Below are 19,680 nucleotides of genomic sequence, written 5' to 3'. Positions count from 1 at the left end.
GGCGTTAGTCCTTCTCATTTCCTCATTTTCCTTCGCTCTCTAAAAAGAGGGAAGGGTGAGATGCTCTGGCATCTCTCTAAAATCCTCGCCGGAGGGATAGTCGGTCGTCGATTATTGGCATTGACAGCCACTGCCGGTCACGATGGCTGAAATTCTGGAAAACACTCCAAATTGAAGCCCGATTTATCCTGGTCCCGAATCTGTACCTCATTTATTCTAAACCTCTATTAATCGACCTAGATCTATAAAAAAAATCGAAGGTTTTACCTCAGTCACACAACGATCTCCGGTTGCTTTTGAAGACTTTGACGAACATGGTAAACTTCTTTCCCTTTCTCTTTTCATTTCGTTTGTATTTTCGTCACTGTTGGTATGGTGGCTTGCTCTCATTCTTGTTGTGTGTGTTGTTCTTTGCAGGATGAATAGCCTTTTATAGGCCTCGATCGCCGTTCATAATGATGAACCTACCCGGTGAGTCACCGGATATACGATGGTGACTCACCATAGGGTAGTGAGGTGTGCGGTTCTCCTTCACCTTCGGGATTATTCTGGTGAGATCTGATGGTGACAGCGGCGGTGGTGAGATGTCATTGGAGACGACAGCTGCTAGGGTGAAAACCCTATATGATGAAAGATCTGGGCCCTCTATTTCTATCCTGATCGAACGGTTGAGGAGTGCTGGTGGCGTTGGAGAAGATAAAAACCCTAACAGAAACCCTAAATAGGTATTAGGCCTACTAGGTCATCTGAATCAGGTCTGTTGGGCTTCGGGTCGGATCTGGTCTGGGCCTGGATCTGCTTGTTTGAGCCTGGGCTGGTTCTTGTTGTAATTTGGGCTCCGATTTCTGTTGTAATTGGGCCTTCGAGTCTTGTAACTTATTAGTATATATATATATATATTATAATAATAAAACGAGAACGACACTCGGACGAATGCGACTGTCGACAACGCTTATTTGTTATAATGATGATTTTCCATGCTTTGGACTCTCAGATTAATTTATATACACGTTTTGCATTCGTGGATAATTTTCTCATGTCCCTTGATTCTGATTTGCGATTTGTCGGTGGTCTTTTAGTACATTCATCTCCTTTTGAGGTTCGTTTATCGGTGCAATCAGATTTGTTCGTATCTTTATTTTATTTGAGTTTTTTTGTTAGGTTTTTTTAACATTTTCCTTCTTTGGTCCTTATGTGATATATGTGATTAATTTTTGTCCCAATGATAATAGGTAAATATCATAATTATATTTTAAGTTTATAATTATACATGTAAATCTTTATTGTAATTTTAGATGTTTTCTATTTTTTAATAAAACTAGCTATTTTCTAAAAAAAAAGGGTAAATTTTCATGCGTACCACCTTACAAAATCAAAGATAAAGTATTAATCATAAATCGTGTTAAAGAAAATATTAAATCCTTTTTGGGACTTTCCCTTGTAGGAAAGGCGCCAAAGAAGAAAAAAAAATTCAAACCCTAAAATTTTCGATCAATTTAGAAGGAAGTTGAAGAAATTTTTTTGGTGAATATAATCAATGGCGAATCTTCCAATCGTGCAGTTCGAGAAGAAGATTTTAGAAACAGTGGAGCAGAATCAAGTGGTGGTGGTGATAGGAGAGACCGGTTCGGGAAAGAGCACTCAGCTCTCTCAGATGCTCTACCGCAAAGGGTACACCGATTCCGGTATCGTCGCCGTCACTCAGCCCCGTCGTGTGGCTGCCGTCTCCGTTTCCAGGTATTGTTCCAAAGCAAACTAGGAACTATAATGCTTTAGGAATTCAGAACATGTAATTTTTTGCTTACAGTTAGACTTTTTGTCGATAAAGGAAATGGAATAAATCCTTTCATTCTAACTGTTTATGCGCGTAGACGAGTTGCGCAGGAGCTTGATGTTAGGCTTGGGGAAGAAGTAGGCTATGCTATTCGGTTTGAAGACAGAACTTCCGAAAGAACACAAATCAAGTAATACATTTGAGCTTAAACAGTATAATTTTCGGTTGCAGTTTTTTTGTTGATGTTGTAATTTCCAAGTTTACTGGTTATTTATCTATGGTGTTATGTAAAAATGCATAGATACCTTACTGATGGAGTGCTTCTTAGAGAAAGCCTATCAAATCCAGAACTGAATCAGTATTCTGTTATTATTTGGACGAGGCTCATGAAAGGAGTCTGAACACGTAAGGTTCTCACCTTATATCCTGTTTCTTTTATCAGTCATTTGATTGTATTTTCTTTGTTGGGTTTATACTGTAGTTACAAAATCTTTAATTTCTTAGGGATATTCTGCTGGGGTTGATGAAACGCTTAGTTAAAAGACGCACCTCCAAGTTTAAAGTGCTGATAACATCAGCAACACTAGATGGTGAAAAAGTCTCAAAGTTCTTTTCAGATTGTCCCTTGTTGACTGTCCCTGGAAAATTATTTCCTGTGGAAATATTCTACAGCAAGGAGCGTCCTAAAAGCTATCTGGAGTCCTCCCTAAAAACAGCTCTGGGTATGTTGTGAGTTTATCTTTGTTACATATTCAGTTGTTGCAAACTTTTATTATGCATATATGCTGGCCATTTCTTGTTGTTTAGCTAGCCTGCAATGCATTTGCTTTCTGCATCATGGTCTGCTCTAGTTACATAGTAATGTATAAATAATAACCAAGTTTTTTTTTTATTTCTTGTAATATGACTGTTATCCTTTCTGACGTCCACTAAGAATTTATTGATTAAATAGTATTATTTGTGCACCTTAGTTGTATGATTGCATGTGCTGAGGTGTTGAGGCACAATGCATATCAGCTGTACGCTAACCTTGATTTGTACTGGAAATTTTGGGTTTCTGAAATTTCCTGGCAATCATATTTTGATGTTATGAGATCTTACTATCATACTATGTAATTATTTTGGTAGATATACATGTTCGGGAACCAGAGGGTGACATCCTAATATTCATGACTGGACAGGCAAGCTTTCTGTCTCTCTTATTTCTTACCTCTGGCCTTTGGGGGTGGCATTTGATGTGGAATTAACTTGTGTCTTTTCTTGGTTATACATTGATTCATTGATGATTTTAACTGATTCTTTTAAAGCTGAGTGGCTATTTATAGGATGATATAGAGAAGCTGGTATCAAAGCTGGAGGATAAAGTTCAAAGTCTAGAGGAAGGCTCCTGCATGGATGCATTAATCCTTCCTCTTCATGGTTCATTGCCACCTGAAATGCAGGTATACATTTGTCTCAGATTTTCTTTTTTCTCTACCTCTGTTGCTCCATAGGAAATGAAATTAACTTGAGCTATATTTTCTTCAGATGCTGAAATTTAATGGCATTAAATTTCCACAATTTTTTGGTTGACATATTTTTCTTTGCTATGACCCAACAGGTGCGTGTATTCAGTCCACCCCCTCCAAACTGTAGGCGTTTTATTGTTGCCACAAACATAGCTGAAACTTCTTTGACAGTTGACGGTGTTGTGTAAGCGAATTTGCGAATTTGATACTTGTAAAATGTTGCTTGTCAGTGCTTGTCTTTGTTCTGTTAATTTAATTTCCACAATTTGACCATCCTCCTAGCCAAAATAACTTGTTTCTACTTTAATTATTCTTTTAAATTTTGATAGGCTTGCTAAGGTTCAAAATTTCTTAACCTAGGTGGAGAGGTTTTAGCATCCATTGTTTTCAATGTCTATCTCTTCTCTTCTTATTAGAACATGCACTGTTAAGTTGGCTATATGGGGATGGAATCAGTGTTTAAAAAGGCTCAACTGAGGCGCGCTAAGGCAAGGCGAGGGTGAAGCGCCTTACTAGGTCTAGGCAAGGTGATTTCAATGAAGCGCAGCAAGGTGTACGTAAGGCACCGAGGCGCAAAAAGGCATCGCCTTTTCAATTTTTGTTTTGTTTGTTGTCTTTTTTTTATTATGTTTTACATACTAACTTATATATCAACAATAAAAAAGAAGTAAAAATGAAATGTTAGTGAAGAAAAGAGTAAAACATAGTGGGGTGATTAAAAAAGAGAGTTTCATGGGAGACGTATGAAAATTTGACGTGAAATACACATAAGGGGTGCTTTACTGTTTGTCTTGAAGTTTCAGTGAGTTTTGTTGCATAGTGATGGGTTCTTGAGCAGCACGTTTAGCACATGGTGAAATTTGAATCCATGAGAAAGAAAGAAAAGTTTGGAAACACAATTTAGAAATACGAAAATAGAGGATTAGAGTGGATAGAGGAGGGATTTAGGGTGTAGATGACAAGGAGAAAGATACGTTTGTTGAGAGGTGCGAGGTGGAGGGACAATAAGGAGACGAGTAAGAAGCTGATGCTAACTCATTATTAGATTTTTATTAATTGTTTCAGTTTCTTACGTGGAATTGTGGGCCGAGTAAGGAAGGGGGTTTTTGTTTGGGTTCTCAAGGTTCAATGGTTGATGAAACAAAAGTGATATTTAATACATAAAATGTTGATAATAATTACTCTTTGGTATTTTTGTTGCAAAAACTGTTCTTTCTGTTTCATTATACAACTAGAAAAAACTTGTATATATTTTATTTTTAGAAAGTGCGCCTCACTTCAATAAGGTGCGCGTCTTGTGCCCTGCACCTTGGTTATAAAACATCTATCGCCTTAGTGTACCTTGCGCCCTTTTTAACACTGGATGGAATTTCGTTAGAATCATTGCAAATATCAGTGACTTTTTACCTGTTGCAATGCTTTGACCGATTCTTCTATGGAGATGGAGAGCTTTACATTAAGCGAAAGAATCTTAGATTCAGGTTTTTGTAAGCCTTGCTTTTCTTTTATTTTTTAATCTTCCTGAATGGAATATAGGGTAGATAATTGTAGAAACAGTAGAGAATATATTTCTATATATTATTCATCAGTAGAAAGGGTTATATATGCACAACTAATATAGTTAAATTAGGTAACATAATATATTACACTTAATGGAATATAAATAATCTGTAACACTCCTCCTCAAGTTGGATCATAGATATTAATCATGCCCAACTTGTTACATAGATAATTGATCCGAATTCCATTGAGAGCCTTTGTGAAGATATCTCCAAGTAGTTCTTCGGTTTTCATATATCCAATAGTGACCAAACCTTGTTGTATCTTCTCGCGAATGAAATGACAATCAATCTCAATATGTTTTGTTCGTTCATGAAAGACAGAGTTGGAAGCAATATGAAGCGCAACTTGATTATCACACCATAGCTTTGCTGGTACTGAAACTTTGATTCCTACTTCATTGAGGAGCTGATATACCCATATGATTTCACTTTAAGGACTTGACCATTGTTCTATATTCGGCTTCAACACTAGATCGTGAGACCACATTATGTTTCTTACTCTTCCATGAAACCAAGTTTCCTTCAACAAATAGACAATATCCTGAGGTAGATCTTTTATCTTCCTTGCATCCTGTCCAATCCGAGCTTGAAAAACATTCAATCCTAGTGTTACCATGATTGCTATATAGAATTCCACGTTCAGGAGCAATCTTCAGATAACGCAGAACTTGTTCTACTGCTTTCCAAATGATTAACATATGGCGATGACATATACTGGCTCAGAACACTTTCCGGATACACAATATCAGGACGCATTATCGTATAATAGTTCAATTTTTCAATAATTCGCTTGTACTTTTTAGGATCATCAAATAATTCTTTGTCTTTGGTTACTTGTAGATTTGAGACCATTAAAGTGCTTCAAGGTTTAGCTCCTAATTTTCCCGACTCCGATAATAAATCAAGCACATATTTTCTTTGGGATAGAAAGACTCCTCTTTTACTCTTCACCTAACTACCAATAAATACTTTTTAACACCCCCAAATCTTTAGTGTGGAACTGAGTGGAGAAAGGACTTTATAGATGAAATTCCGCTAGAATCATTTCCAATGATAACAATATCGTCCACATAAACCACTAATAAGATAATAACTCAATCAGACTTTCTAAAGAATACAGAATGGTCTGACTCGCTTTTCTGCATCCCGAACTTCTCAATAACCTTACTAAATTTCCCAAACAAAGCACGAGGACTTTGTTTCAAGCTATATAGAGATTTTTTCAGACGACATGCTTTCCCATACTCCCCCTGAGCAACAAAACTAGGTAGTTGCTCCATATACACCTCCTGAAGATCATCATGAAGAAAGAAATTCTCTATATCCAACTAATGCAAAGGCCAATAAAAAATTGTTGCAAGAAAAATGAATAACCTAACAGAAGACAGTTTAGCAATAGGAGAAAATGTCTCATAATAATCCACTCCATAGGTTTGAGCAAATCCTTTGGCAATAAGTCGAGCTTTCAATCGATTAATAGAGCCGTCAACATTGAATTTAATAGTAAATACCCATTTGTACCCAATAGCTTGTTTACTAGTGGGCAAAGTTATCAAAGTTCACGTACCGTTATCATCTAGAGCAGTCATCTCCTCAACCATAGCTGTACGCCATCCAGGATGAACTAATACCCTCTCGAACAGTTTTAGGGATATAAATAGTATTTAGGGATGTAAGAAAGGCAACAGAAGAGGAAGACAAATGGTTATAGGAAACAACATAAGAAATTGGTTATGTACATGTATGTTTACCTTTTGGAAGAGCAATAGGTAGGTCAAGGTCATTCGTGGCGAACGGATCAATGACGAAGATATTAGCTCATCAGTACATGATTCTAGAACTTCTGTAACTGGGTTGGAGCTGACTAGTTGTGGGTGACGTATGTGTTTTTAATGGGAATATTAACAAATGAACGCTGAACCAATGTGGAAGATGACGAATCCAAATTTGACGAGACATGATACATTAAGAAATCATCTTCCTTTTGATGCACAAAACTTAAAGAAAAAAATAAAGGTGTTCTAAAAAAATAACATCGGCAGACAAGATATCTGCTCAGACTGCGACAATAACAACGATACCCTTTTTGTGTACAAGAATATCCCAAAATACACGTTTGAAAGACTTGGGATCAAGCTTGGTAACTTAAGGTCGAACACCCCGAACAAAACAAGTACACCCAAAAATCTTTGGTGAGATCGAAAACAAATTTTTATTTGGAAACAAGGTATGGAAAGGTGTTTTACCCAACAAAATAGAAAAAGGCATACGATTGATTAGAAAGCAAGCAGTTTCAACTCATGATGTTTGATGGAGCATGCCTTGCTCAAGCATGAATTTTTGGGAAGGTCTTGAAAGATACTATTTTTTACCACTTCTTAATGTTTATACAAGTGTACCAAACCAAGTTCGAATTTCAGCACAAAAAGAAGAAAAATGAGTGAACAATTCAGAACGAGATTTCATCAAATAAAGCCGTGTCATTCTAGAATAATCATCAACAAAGTTAACAAAATACCGAAAACCAGGTTTAGATATAACTGAACTAGGACCCCAAACATCAGAATGGACTAACTCAAACGTGTCAGAGGCACATTTATTGACCTTAGGGTTTGAACTAAGACGATGCTTAGCAAAATGACAAGACTTGCAATCCAAAGACGTTAAGTTGGAAAATTGAGGACAAAGTTTCTTTAAAGAAGGGAATAAGGGATGACCTAAGTGACAATATTATTCAAAATGACTGAGAGTTTCGGTGCAAACAACAGTTTCTGGTTCTTGGATATCAAGAATATAGAGACCATCAGACTCATGTCCTTTACCAATAATCTACTTCATCATGAGATCTTGAAACAAACAATAACCTGGAAAAATGAGACAGAGCAATTAAGGAGACGAGTAAGTTTACTAATTGACATCAGAAAAAAAGATAATTGTCGTAAGCTCAAAATTGATGACAAAGGAAGAGATGGAGTAGTGCTTGCAGTGCCGGAGCTAATAACATTGGATGTGGAACCATCTCCTAAAGTAACATGAGTGATAGATGGTTGTGATTTAAAATAAGAAAGAAGACTGGGGTTACTTGTCATGTGATTTGTAGCACCAGAATCAGTTACCCATTTAGATGAGGTGGAAACAAGACATGTATTGGATTTACCTGACTCAACAAGGGTAGAAATGAGACCAGATGGTTGTTTATAGTTTCTTGAAGGTGAAGGAACTTGGCATACTCATCCGCATATATTGTAACGACCGTTGAAAAAGTTTTTATATCCTTTTTATCAGCCATACAGGCAAGGAAACACAACCCACAAAAGGAATTAAATCGATAATCAAATAACCAAAAAGGAGACACGAACCCAAAAATGAACCAAAACCAAGGAGCGGCAGCTTCCGGCAGGTAGGACTGTAAATGAAACGAGACAGATCGCTAGCTACTCGAGATCGACTCGATCAAGGCTCGATAAATACTCGGATCGAATGGACTCGACTCGAGTTCTTAACGAGTTGAAATGAGCTACTCGATATTCGACTCTAAAAACTCGTGAGCAACTCAAAAATATAATATATTAAGATTTTATTTTTAAAAAAAAATAAATTATTAATAATATTAATATTTATGTATTGATTTTTTTTTTAAAAATAAGTAAGATTTCATGTATTTAAGGTTCATGTTCGAGTTTGAGGCTTCAATCGAGCTAAGTTTAAGAATTTTTTTTCATTTCGAGCTGCTCACGAGCTTCAGTTTAGGATTTCGAGTTCGAGTCGAGCTTGAAAATTTTAAGCTCGCAAGTTTTCGAGTTGAGTCGAGCTCCATTTCAGAATTTTCGAGTTGAGTCGAGCTCAATAATACTCGAGCTCGACTCGGCTCGTTTACACCCCTACCTGCAGGGTGTGGTCGGAATCACCCAGAGACAGCGGTGGAAGAAATCGACGTTGGAAATGGTCGGCCATGTGCCCTCACGTGCTGGCGCGTGAACTTCAAGAGTTGGGAGTTTGGTGATCAGTCTTTCCAGATTGACCGACCGGCGCACGGTGGACCTCTTGATGCTGGCGGTGTCGAGAGAGTGGCCTCCAAAAATCGCCGGTGAAAAACGACAAAAAGCAATCCTTTCTTTCGATGCCCAGACAGCCCCCAGAGAAAAAAAAATTCAAACACTCAAAAATTTTAACACATTTGATACCATGTAGAAATAGAAGAGAATATATTTCTATATATTATTCATCAGTAGAAAGGCTATATATACACACAACTAATATAGGTAAACTAGGTAACAAAATATATACATTTAATGGAATATAAATTAGTCTAGAAATCTGCCTAATAATCTGTAACAATAATGAATTGCAGGAATGTTACTAATGCATGCAAAATATCCTCAATTTTGGTCTGTATGAATCAGCATTTCCTTAATTTGCCACAATCATGCAAATATTTCTGCTGTTAACAAAGCAATTACCGTGTCATGACTATGTAGGTTTAACATAAATGGTAAAATATAAACCTAAGTAGTGGTGAAGTCCTTGGTCTCCATGTACAAAAATTCTGGTAAAATAGACACATAGCAGAGACAAGGTTATTCTGAATATCTAGTGTAAGACTTTTGTATTATATATATTTAATTATAGAAATTATCAAATATATCAGTGGTAAATTGTTTCATAATTATTTTAATGAAATCACAATGTTATAGTTTGGTTTACTATCCTTTTCCTTTTGTTTCTTAATTTTACAATTTTCTACCTAGAGGAAGTCACTAAGATTTGGTCATAAGGGTTCTACTAAGTGTTAAGATTTGTATATGGTCCAATGGTAACTATATTATTGTGATTCATTGTAATGTATACCTAATTCTGCCACCTGCTTTTGCACTGATCTCAGTTAATAAGATCAATAAAAATGATATGTAGATTGATTCTCTCTAAATTAGTTATCTGTATATTTCTAGGTATGTTATTGATTCTGGTTATGTGAAGCAACGGCAATACAACCCAGCAACTGGAATGTATTCCCTTGATGTTGTTCAAATTAGCAAGTAAGTGGATGACTTAATGCTTCTTTCAGCTTTTGCAGAATATTCATGTGTTCGTAGTAGCGCAACTTACAGTTGTGATCCATTTTGATCTTTATTTGTTTGCAAATTTATTTTTCTTTGCATTATTTTACCCCTATTTTCTCTGAGCAAATATATGTTCTTATCTTTCTCTTGTCACTTGAGTGATCAGTTACTATTCTTGCAAAAAATATTTTCCCTTTTTTTCTTTTTGAATATTTTTTTTTGTATTCTTTGAGGGTACAAGCTAATCAACGTGCTGGACGAGCTGGGAGAACACGTCCTGGGAAGTGCTACCGTTTATACCCATGCGGTGTTTACAATGATGAATTCCTTGATGCAACTGTTCCTGAAATACAGCGATCTTCTCTCGCTGGCTGTGTTCTTTATCTAAAGTCATTGGATCTCCCTGATATCGATATTCTGAAGTTTGATTTTCTTGATCCCCCTTCTAGTAAGAATGGATTCTTATTGTGTTCATTTTTCGTTAGGGCATAATGAAACAACCAACATTTGAGTTATCACTGTTTATAATGTCCTTCTGCTACTATCTGTATTGTATTGTTTCTGGCAATGTCTCCTTACAGAATTGAGATAATGAATCTTTGGTTTAACTGCAGCTGAGTCATTAGAAGACGCCTTAAAGCAACTGTATCTGATTGATGCCATTGATGAAAATGGATCGATAACAAGTATTGGGCGAATGATGGCTGGTAAGGATTCAACTTGCTTTCCAACATAATTTGGTAGCTGTTGCTTTTAACTTCCCCCCCCCCCTCGGTCGTGTTTATGATAAATTATGTATTTGCAACTCCTGAAACTGGAACCTTGGAAGATATGAATTTGGGTAAGTCAACTTCCTGCTGATCAATTACCGACTCTTTTCATGAAACTAAACCCAGAATGGCCACCTTCATTAATTCCTAGTTAACTCATGTCTAGAACCAGAAAGTAGGAGTTACTATATATTACAATGCTAAGGAATTATATTTACCTTGAATGACCTTGGAAGATATGAATTTGGATGCAGTCAACTTCTTGGTGATCAATTACAAACCCTTTCCATGAAACCAAACTCATAATGGCCACCTTCATTGATTCCTTGTTAACTCATGTCTAAAATTGGCAAGCATGAACTACTGTCTACTCTATAACAATGCTAATGATTTTACTTGCCTGTAATTACTATTTGTTTTGATAAGTTGCTATTCTTTGTGGTGTTTTATCATGGCTGCTACTCATATTCATAAAGTAATTTTATTAGTCCTTTTTTTTTCTCTCTTGGAAACTGCTTTATTTTGCAGATGTGCTCACTGCACAACTTTGTATTTGTCTGCAGAGCTCCCATTGGAACCTTCACTTTCGAGAACTTTAATTGAGGCAAATGAATTTGGTTGCTTATCCCAGGCTCTGACTGTTGCAGCCATGTTATCAGTTGAAACTAATTTGCTTCCTGGTCGAAGGTTATGTTATACAAGTTGTTATGAGACTGTCTATTATAAAAATGCTGAATATAACTTTTCCTGTTATCTTTAATTTACAAGCAACTAGTTGGACCGTAAACTGTGCAAATTAGAATTTGCAGCTACTGCCTGCTGATGCAATACCTTATATGCATAAAATATCCTTGGTTCTTCAAGTTTTCTCCAAGATGGATTTGATTAACAGAAGGAAAATGAAATTATTTCACTTTATTATGAGAGCTCTGATTTTTTGGAGATGGGGTAGTTGGGGCTTAATGATAGCCAAATTGCATCAAGTCTGTTTTTCCATATTTGCAGAGATGTTCTCATTTCTGAATGCTTAATGGCCGATTCTAATAAAATAAATTTTCTCTGACTGCAGCAAGAATAACAAGAATAAAAGGAAGCGCCCTCCCTTGGAACTTCCTGATGGTTGTGGTTTTGGTGATCACATCCAACTGTTACAGATCTTTGAATGCTGGGATGCAAATGATTACGATATTGGTTGGTGCAAGGATTATGACTTACAGGTATGCTTCTTATCCTCCAATTTAGAAAACATGCATTTGGAAACTGTAAGATATTAGGCATGTTATTTTGATCGTTTAATGCTTTTCTTGTAACAGTGATAAAAATGTTCCTCAAGTACTTGATGTTTGTGCATACAATGTCATTTGATTTTTAGATGGATCTTTCTATGATGAGCAGTAGTGCCCTGGACCTCGATACATTATCGATGGAATGCCTTTCATACTATTCTCTTTCTAAAGATTATCATGAATAACACATTTGAGATGTCTTGTTTTTTAGGTGCGAGGAATGATGTTTGTCAAAGAAGTTCGAAAGCAGTTGTGTCAGATAATGCAGAAAATAGCAAAGGGTCAGCATTGATTTGACTTAGCAGTGACTTCGGGAGATTTTGCGTTTGTTAATTTGACGGCTTTACTTTCATATCTATCTCACATATTCTATCAGAAGTACACGTTTTTGTTGTGTTTGCCATTCTATTTCTTAGGCCTGGTTCCTAGAAAAAAGATTCATGCTTGAAATAGAAGTTTGGGAGCATAATAGCTTTCTATGAACTTGTGTAGCGTTGATTCTGTTATGTGTCCAGTGAGGGTATGTTCAAATTTTTTTCAAAATTTTCCATATATTTGGAGGGTCTTTGAGGGGTTATATCTCTATACCGATGTTTTATGTGGCATTGGACTTGGATGGAAGATATGGGTATTCAAAGAAAAATGAAGACTCAAAGCGAAAGATAAGCCCTTAATCCAGAGTAGATAAACATTACTGAAAAATCCTTGCACATCACTTACGTTTCCCGTGGCACTTGCAGCGTTAACTAGAATGCTCTTTAGGTTTCGAAACAGGGAAATACATAGAAATATGTCTTTCTTTAGAAATCCTGCAGCTGTTAACCCAGTCTTCCTGTCATTGCCATTTTCCTTCTACCTTGAATTTTCTGTATTTGCAGTAACGCCTTATTCATCTGAAAACAGGGTCATCAGAAGTGCGATCAAATAAAAGCCGGAAAAGAGACCATAGTTATAGGAATTTGAGGAAGGCATTGTCCATTGGCTATGCAAATCAGCTTGCTGAGAGGATGACGCACCATAATGGCTTTCGAACACTGGGTTTTAAGCCGCAACTAGTGCAGGTATCAATTTTTAATAGTTTAATCTTGTGGTAGTTTTATTGTATATGAGAGCATCATTTAATTTGATGGCTACATTTCCTTGGTTTAAAATTGGGTTTGAAGACATATATAGATGCCAAAGAAATTTTTAACATTTATCGGGGTTGCTTATATATATAAGCAAGAGCACTGAGATTGAAAGTTTGAAACCATTGCTGATTCTTGATCGTTAAAGTATATTGTTGTTCAAAATGTCATTGATGCACGTATTGTTGATGTTAGGTGCATCCTTCCTCTGTGTTAAAGCCAGATGACGACGGATTATATCCAAATTATGTTGTCTACCATGAACTTATTGCTACCTCACGGCCATATATGAGGAATGTGTGTACCGTGGAGCGTCAATGGGTGATGCCGATTTTAGAGAAACTTGACAAACTTGATGTCAGAAAATTAAGGTAAATCAATCAGATTTTGAGACATCAGATAATTTTCTTGTTCTCTGACTTAAGATTTAGCACATTTGAGCTTAACTCCCTTATTTTCTTCATGAAGTGGTGGAGGATTGGGTCATGTAGAAGAGGTAACCGAGGGAAATGCGTCGGAGTTGCCAAAGAAGGAAGCTGACGTTGTAGCTCCGGAAGAGCGGGAAAGTAAAATCCAGGCAGCAAGGGAACGTTTTCTTGCTCGTAAGGGAAAGAAATGAATTTGGGTAGAACGGACCAGTGCAGAACCTTCCAACATTTGGAATTGCTGATGGGGATGAGAATCATGTATGCTCGTGATTTCCCAGTTCCAGCTATCTATTTTTTCGCAATTCACGAATGGCATGTGAACTTGATGCTTATACAGGACTTTGGTGAGCGAGCTTGGCTACAGTATGTGACGGCCGGAGGCAAGCAACACTCTTTATTCCTCGACACAAAAACACGAGTTTTGATATGATTCTAGATCAACCTTGTAATTTGAATGTATTTTTTGCCTACACAGATGAAACTGAAGGTGGGATAAAGGCTCATTTGCCATGAACTTATAGGTCAAGTTAATCATTCTCCTTTCATATATAGTTGTACTTTGCTATTGCTAGGGTTTACCTAAAACTTGACTCGAAAAATTGATTTTTTTTTTCAGTTCCAAGTTATTGAGTCAACTTGAATAATTAATTAAGTTTGAGTCAAGTTGAAATTTTGAAATTACCAAAAATTTAACCAAGTATTTAGACAGTTTTACTATTTAGGCTTTGATTTCATTATTAATTCAATTTTTTTTTCATTTTAAGTTCATTTTAATCAAATTTGAATAACTTGCTCTTAAATCATTATCATTGTTTTGAAAATCGGACTGGACTAGCTAGTTCAATCAGGAATCGTTGTCTAATACGGTTTAATCTACACCGGTTGAATCGCTACTAGTGAACCGGTCGGAACCGTTGAACCGTTCGAATCAGACCGGCTGAAAATCGGAAAAAATTGAGAAAAATCGTCAATTTTGTTTTTTTTTTTTAAAAATTAAACCAAACGATATTGTTTGTTAAATGAGCTAAGTCGAACTCGAGTATTGTTGAGCTCAACTCGACTCAAACTCATGAGCTAAAAATTATCAAGTTCAACTCGAACTCGAAATATAATATTGAAACTTGAACTCGAAAAGGCTTGAACTCAAAAAAAATTTAGAAGCTCGATTGAAACCTAAAATTCGAGCTTGATTGAAGTGAAAGAATAGTTCACTCAATGCTCACCAAAAGGCTCCATGATTTTGAATGTCAAATTACCTCTATTTTTTATAGAAGTTAGTTGAGATGCTTTTCTATGTTTCTTAGCCATGTAAGATTGTTTTGTTATCATATTTTTACTCTTTAGACTTTTGGGATGTTCTTCTATGTTTCTTAGCCATGTGATATTGTTTTTTTTTTAAAAAATTAAACCAAATAATATCATTTTGTTATGATTTTTTTAGCCCCAAATTTATTTTTTAAATATAGCTATATAATTATATTTATTATTTAATATGTTTTACCTTAAATATTATGTTGTAGTTAATTTGAATCATTTTGTTTCACTTGATTTTATGGTTTTTAACTTATATATGTTATGACTTGCTTTGAATATGACTTGTGATATAAAAAATTATTTTTTATTAAATATTTTTGGTATTTTTATTTAATTTTTTAAATAATTATGACGTCGTCCGGTTCTTTCGACCGATCAGACCGGTTCGACCGGTTGAACCAGTGAATCGGTAGCATGGCCGATTCGCTAACCGGTCCGGTTCTGAAAACCATGATCGTTATAGAATATATATATACTTTCAATTCATTTTTTTATAACAAGTTTTTTAATTTTTAGTTTAGTATAATTTCTTTATTTCTTCAATTTATATTTTTATTTTAAGTATGTTTTTTTACTAAATTTGAGCTACATGCTCATATATTACAATATAATACATATGTAACTTCAATTCTTAATTTTCACTAAAAACACTCTTTTTTTTATTTAGTCTCTTAATTTTGCATTTTATTTAATTTGATCTTTTGACTGTAATTGTTTATAATTTCTTTATTCTATCAATTCATTGACTCTTTTATACTCTCATTAATATTTTATTCTTAAAATATTTTCTTTAAAATACAATAATGAATATATTTTATAAATTTAGATTGTATTTTATATATTAAAGAATGTTATAATGTGAAAAATATAAAATATATAGAAACTCTAATAACTATACTCGAATTTTTTAAATTCCAGTCGACTTGATAAATTTTCAAGTTAAGTTTGAGTTGTAAAATACGACTCGTCAACTTGAATAACTTGAAAGTTTTTGACTTGACTCGACTCCATCGAATACTCATACTTAAGGTTGCCCCCTTTTTAAAAAAATATGAATATATGTTGTGTGTTTTTGTACATTATCGTTTTAATTAATCATTTGGTTAAGATTCTATTTAGATTCTTACTTATGAGGATCGAGTTCTGATAATTTGACGTCTATCGATGGTTAAAATTTTATGGAGTAATCATAATCTTTCTTAGGCCATATGGGAGACTCAAAAGTCTATGGAAGAATAGTTTCCTCATCTGTTTCTATCAGGTAAAATTTTGAGGCTGAAATTTTCAGAGAGATTTGTCACGTTCCAATTTTGGAATCAATCTGGAAGTTCTTAAAAGTAGAAGGTCTTATAATGTAGTTTACCCATATATTGTTTAAAACCCCCTATTCCTTTTCTTTTTCCTTTCTTTCCTGTTCGTGCAACCCCCAGTCGCATTTTCTTTCTTTTTCTCTCTCTCCTAACAACTTCCATAAGTGTTTTTGTTTAATTGCATTTTGGTTGTCATCCCTTTGGCTGTGAAGTGCATCGTCGGTAGCTCGTTGTTCCTCGTGTCGTTTCCATTCGCCTGGTGCTCTTGACTTTTCCATCGTCGCTGGCGTCTATGTTTTCAGAGGAGAACTTTTGAGTTTCATTAGAAACCTTATCTTTGAAGTTATTTTTCGTAAATCGACCTTGGTAAGTATTTCTCCGTGCAACAAAACGTCATTTTGGAAGTTTCCATCGTAAGCTGGCCACTAGAGACACCCACACGCACACTTCGTCGTACGCGTGTGGGACTGTTTCTGCCAGTTCAAGCATGAATCGATTTGGCTGAACAGCTTTGGACCGGTCTAACCAAACCGAACCTGAACTTGTTTACCTGGCCCTTGACTTTGACCCGACCCTGAACTCTTTGACTCGACCCATTCACTTTAACCTGACCTGTTGACCATTGACATATTGACCATTCATCTTGATCGTTGACTTTTTTCGTTGTCTTTTTCCGAAGACACTTCTGAACAAGATGCCCAAATTTGCCACAAAACTGACACTAGGGACAACCACTAGATCTGCCACGACCCCTGACCCCTACCAAATCTCTGACCATCATGCACGACATTATACAAATTTGAACCAGAAAATTGATTCTCAACAGGAGCAGATTGTTGAACGTTAGTCTCAACTTTTGGATCAGGTTGTTGTGTGGCAACATTAGCCTGAATCAAAAGACTATCATTCAAGAATTTCATGTTCCTCGGTTCATAATCAAGAAGAATTTCAATCAAATTCCCATGAGTTAAATGCTCACTCGATGCAATAGTAATAACATACTCAAACTCAATCGGTAACCCAATGTTGCGTGTGTAAACAACATTTAAACATAAAAACATTCAACCATTCACGAACACAATAAAAATCATCCAAGCAAACTCAACACCAAATAAATTAGTTCATGGCATGGTTAAGTTCATCCATGATTAACGTTAAGTACAAACCCATATCAAATGAAGAAATGAAGGCACAAGGAGAAGAAAACTCCCAAATGAACTGTTGTCATGACATTTAGAACCACTGTCGTGAATCGCCTTAGCAAACTAACCTCTCTCAAGGTTCTAGTTGTTACCCTTTGAAACTCGGCTATAGGGGACACCACGAAAAAGGTTGAAGAATAAAGGAAAATGGAAGTTTGGTGCAGCTTCTTTTTACCCCTGCTCCCTTAGATCACCTCCCAAAAAAACTCTCTTAAATATAGGGTACCTTTAAGTATTTATAGGGGGAATTTCCTAGAGTTTTGGGCCCAAAAATTCTTTTTGTACCCAAGAATTCACACCCTTCACGTGAAAATGAAGCAGGCTGGCAAGTGATCCAAAAAATGACAGTATAACAGTATCACGTGTGGCTGGATAACATGGCAGCTTGATATTTTTACTATTTTGACTTTTCTGCGCCCAGATTTGCTATCCAAAATTGTTGTGGCATTTCTTTTTCTCCATCAGCTCAACATTCATTCAAATCTCTTTATACAGAATGGTACAACAATCCATAACTTCTCCTTTAGCTTTCTTCACCTGTACAACAACAAAACAAGACCTTACCCCTCATCAACATCGATTTTCGACAAATAAATGCTGCAGCAAAACATTACCAATGCAACTATATGATCCTAAATGCAACTAACTGTTATGACACGAGCTTTTAAACAACCAATAACCTAAGTAAAAAGGCATAAAATACAACCTTTTTATGGGGTTATCACCAAGCAAGAACCACACTGGCCTGCTCTTACTTCGTGGCAACCGTACTAACAGTAACCAACGAATCACAGATCAACTTAACCTTTTCCAAAGACTTGCTCACAGATAAATCACGTTTCCTTTGATAGTGTAAATAATGGCGAAGAGTAGAGATCTTGGCAATCGAATACGCGCCAAATAGCCTGACAAATTTCCTTTCAAATTGCACTCGAGGTCGTCTGGCCAATAAGATGTGGAAGCACTTCTAACGACACGGTAGATAACAACCAGGACGCAAGAAGCTTGTCTTGTTGATGATGAACAAGGAATGTCTAATTCTTCACCAAACTGCCATCACTAGACAAAACAAATTGTTCAGAAGAGCAATATTCCTCATCAATAAAATTCATCTCATCAATAAAATTCATCAAGCCATAACCATCAATAATCAACAAAACTCGATGTTTCCAAAGAAGAAAAGAGGAATTGGATAACTTGATCGTGTCAAGCATAGGTAGATGATGAATGACCGATAAGGAAGAAGAAGAGCTTTCTGACGTAGAAGTGACACTAGTAACCATCGGAGAAGGATGAATAGTGTCACCAGGAGGAGCGTCAACAGCCATGAGTCCATGACCACAAAAACAACACGAACAAATCAATAGAAGCGATAAAAAATACAATTTATTGGATCAACAGCGACTAATACCATGCTAGGATTCCTCACCATAAGAAAGAGAGGCTGCACTCTCTACATTTTATTGATTAATCTCCTGTAATATCTCAATAGAGACTAGGGAACTTTATACAGAAGAGGGAGACAAGCCATGAGCTGTGAGCAGTGTAACAAACACCTTAACCATAGACGCAAACATTCATAACACTGATCACATAATGCATGATTTCAACACTTATATTCTATATGTAAAAGTATTGTTAAAAATAGTGAAATTCTATTTTGAGATTCTGAATTTAAACAATTGTGTTCGTTGGATGTGTATACATTGTTAATGGCTAAAAACATTATGAACTAAAACTCCCTCATAATCCCAAGCCAAACTCTCTGATTCAGTCATTTTTCCCGGCACTACCCTCTGATGGCCTTGATTGCTCAATGAATTCTGACATTGGTATTGTTTTCCCATATCAATTTCAAAATGAATGGTTCGTATCGTCGTTAGCAATAAAAGACAGTAGAATCATCAAAGACTTCATTAGTCAAGAAAAAAGACAGTAACAGTGAAGATTGAGAATCAATTGGAAATGTTTATGAATAGGACCAGTCTTGGGATTTTGATTCAACTTGTCGTAACCGGTTTTCGCCCGGGTATGAATTTTTACTTGGCCGGAAAATATAAAATGAATAAATAAATGATTTTGATTTTAAAAAATATTTTAGGAGTCGCCATTGACCTTTTTGAGTTAGGTAGGTCAAATACCTAAAAACAATCTTTTAAATTAATTTTTTAAGAAAACATAATTTAAAAGACAAACCGATATGCGTATAACCAAAAAAATTTTAGTAAAGAAAAGATTCGTGGTCGGTTACGTTTAGGGAAGGATTAACACCCCTATAACGCCCAAAATTGGTACTCATTTATTTTAAATTGTCGCTATTATTGGGAATTAAAAATTCA

The 19,680-nt window shown here is 35.7% G+C and overlaps 1 protein-coding gene across 1 annotated transcript; it reads left to right on the top strand.

Annotated features, from left to right (window-relative positions):
• The first annotated feature begins 1,537 nt into the window (after nt 1–1,537).
• On the top strand, nt 1,538–14,060 carry LOC120137210 (probable pre-mRNA-splicing factor ATP-dependent RNA helicase DEAH4). Its single transcript, XM_039153016.1, is given in 17 exon segments — nt 1,538–1,737; nt 1,872–1,964; nt 2,076–2,143; nt 2,146–2,179; nt 2,279–2,496; nt 2,903–2,955; nt 3,100–3,216; nt 3,375–3,466; nt 9,794–9,880; nt 10,138–10,352; nt 10,519–10,611; nt 11,238–11,361; nt 11,744–11,891; nt 12,172–12,241; nt 12,864–13,021; nt 13,283–13,458; nt 13,556–14,060. Coding segments are annotated over 17 exon segments (2,097 nt in total). The 3' UTR covers nt 13,707–14,060.
• The last annotated feature ends 5,620 nt before the right edge of the window (nt 14,061–19,680 follow it).

The sequence above is a fragment of the Hibiscus syriacus genome, unplaced genomic scaffold, assembly GCF_006381635.1.
Source record: "Hibiscus syriacus cultivar Baekdansim isolate YM2019G1 unplaced genomic scaffold, ASM638163v2 tig00110653_pilon, whole genome shotgun sequence".
NCBI lineage: Eukaryota > Viridiplantae > Streptophyta > Magnoliopsida > Malvales > Malvaceae > Hibiscus > Hibiscus syriacus.
This window is presented reverse-complemented; position numbering and strand designations above follow the sequence as displayed.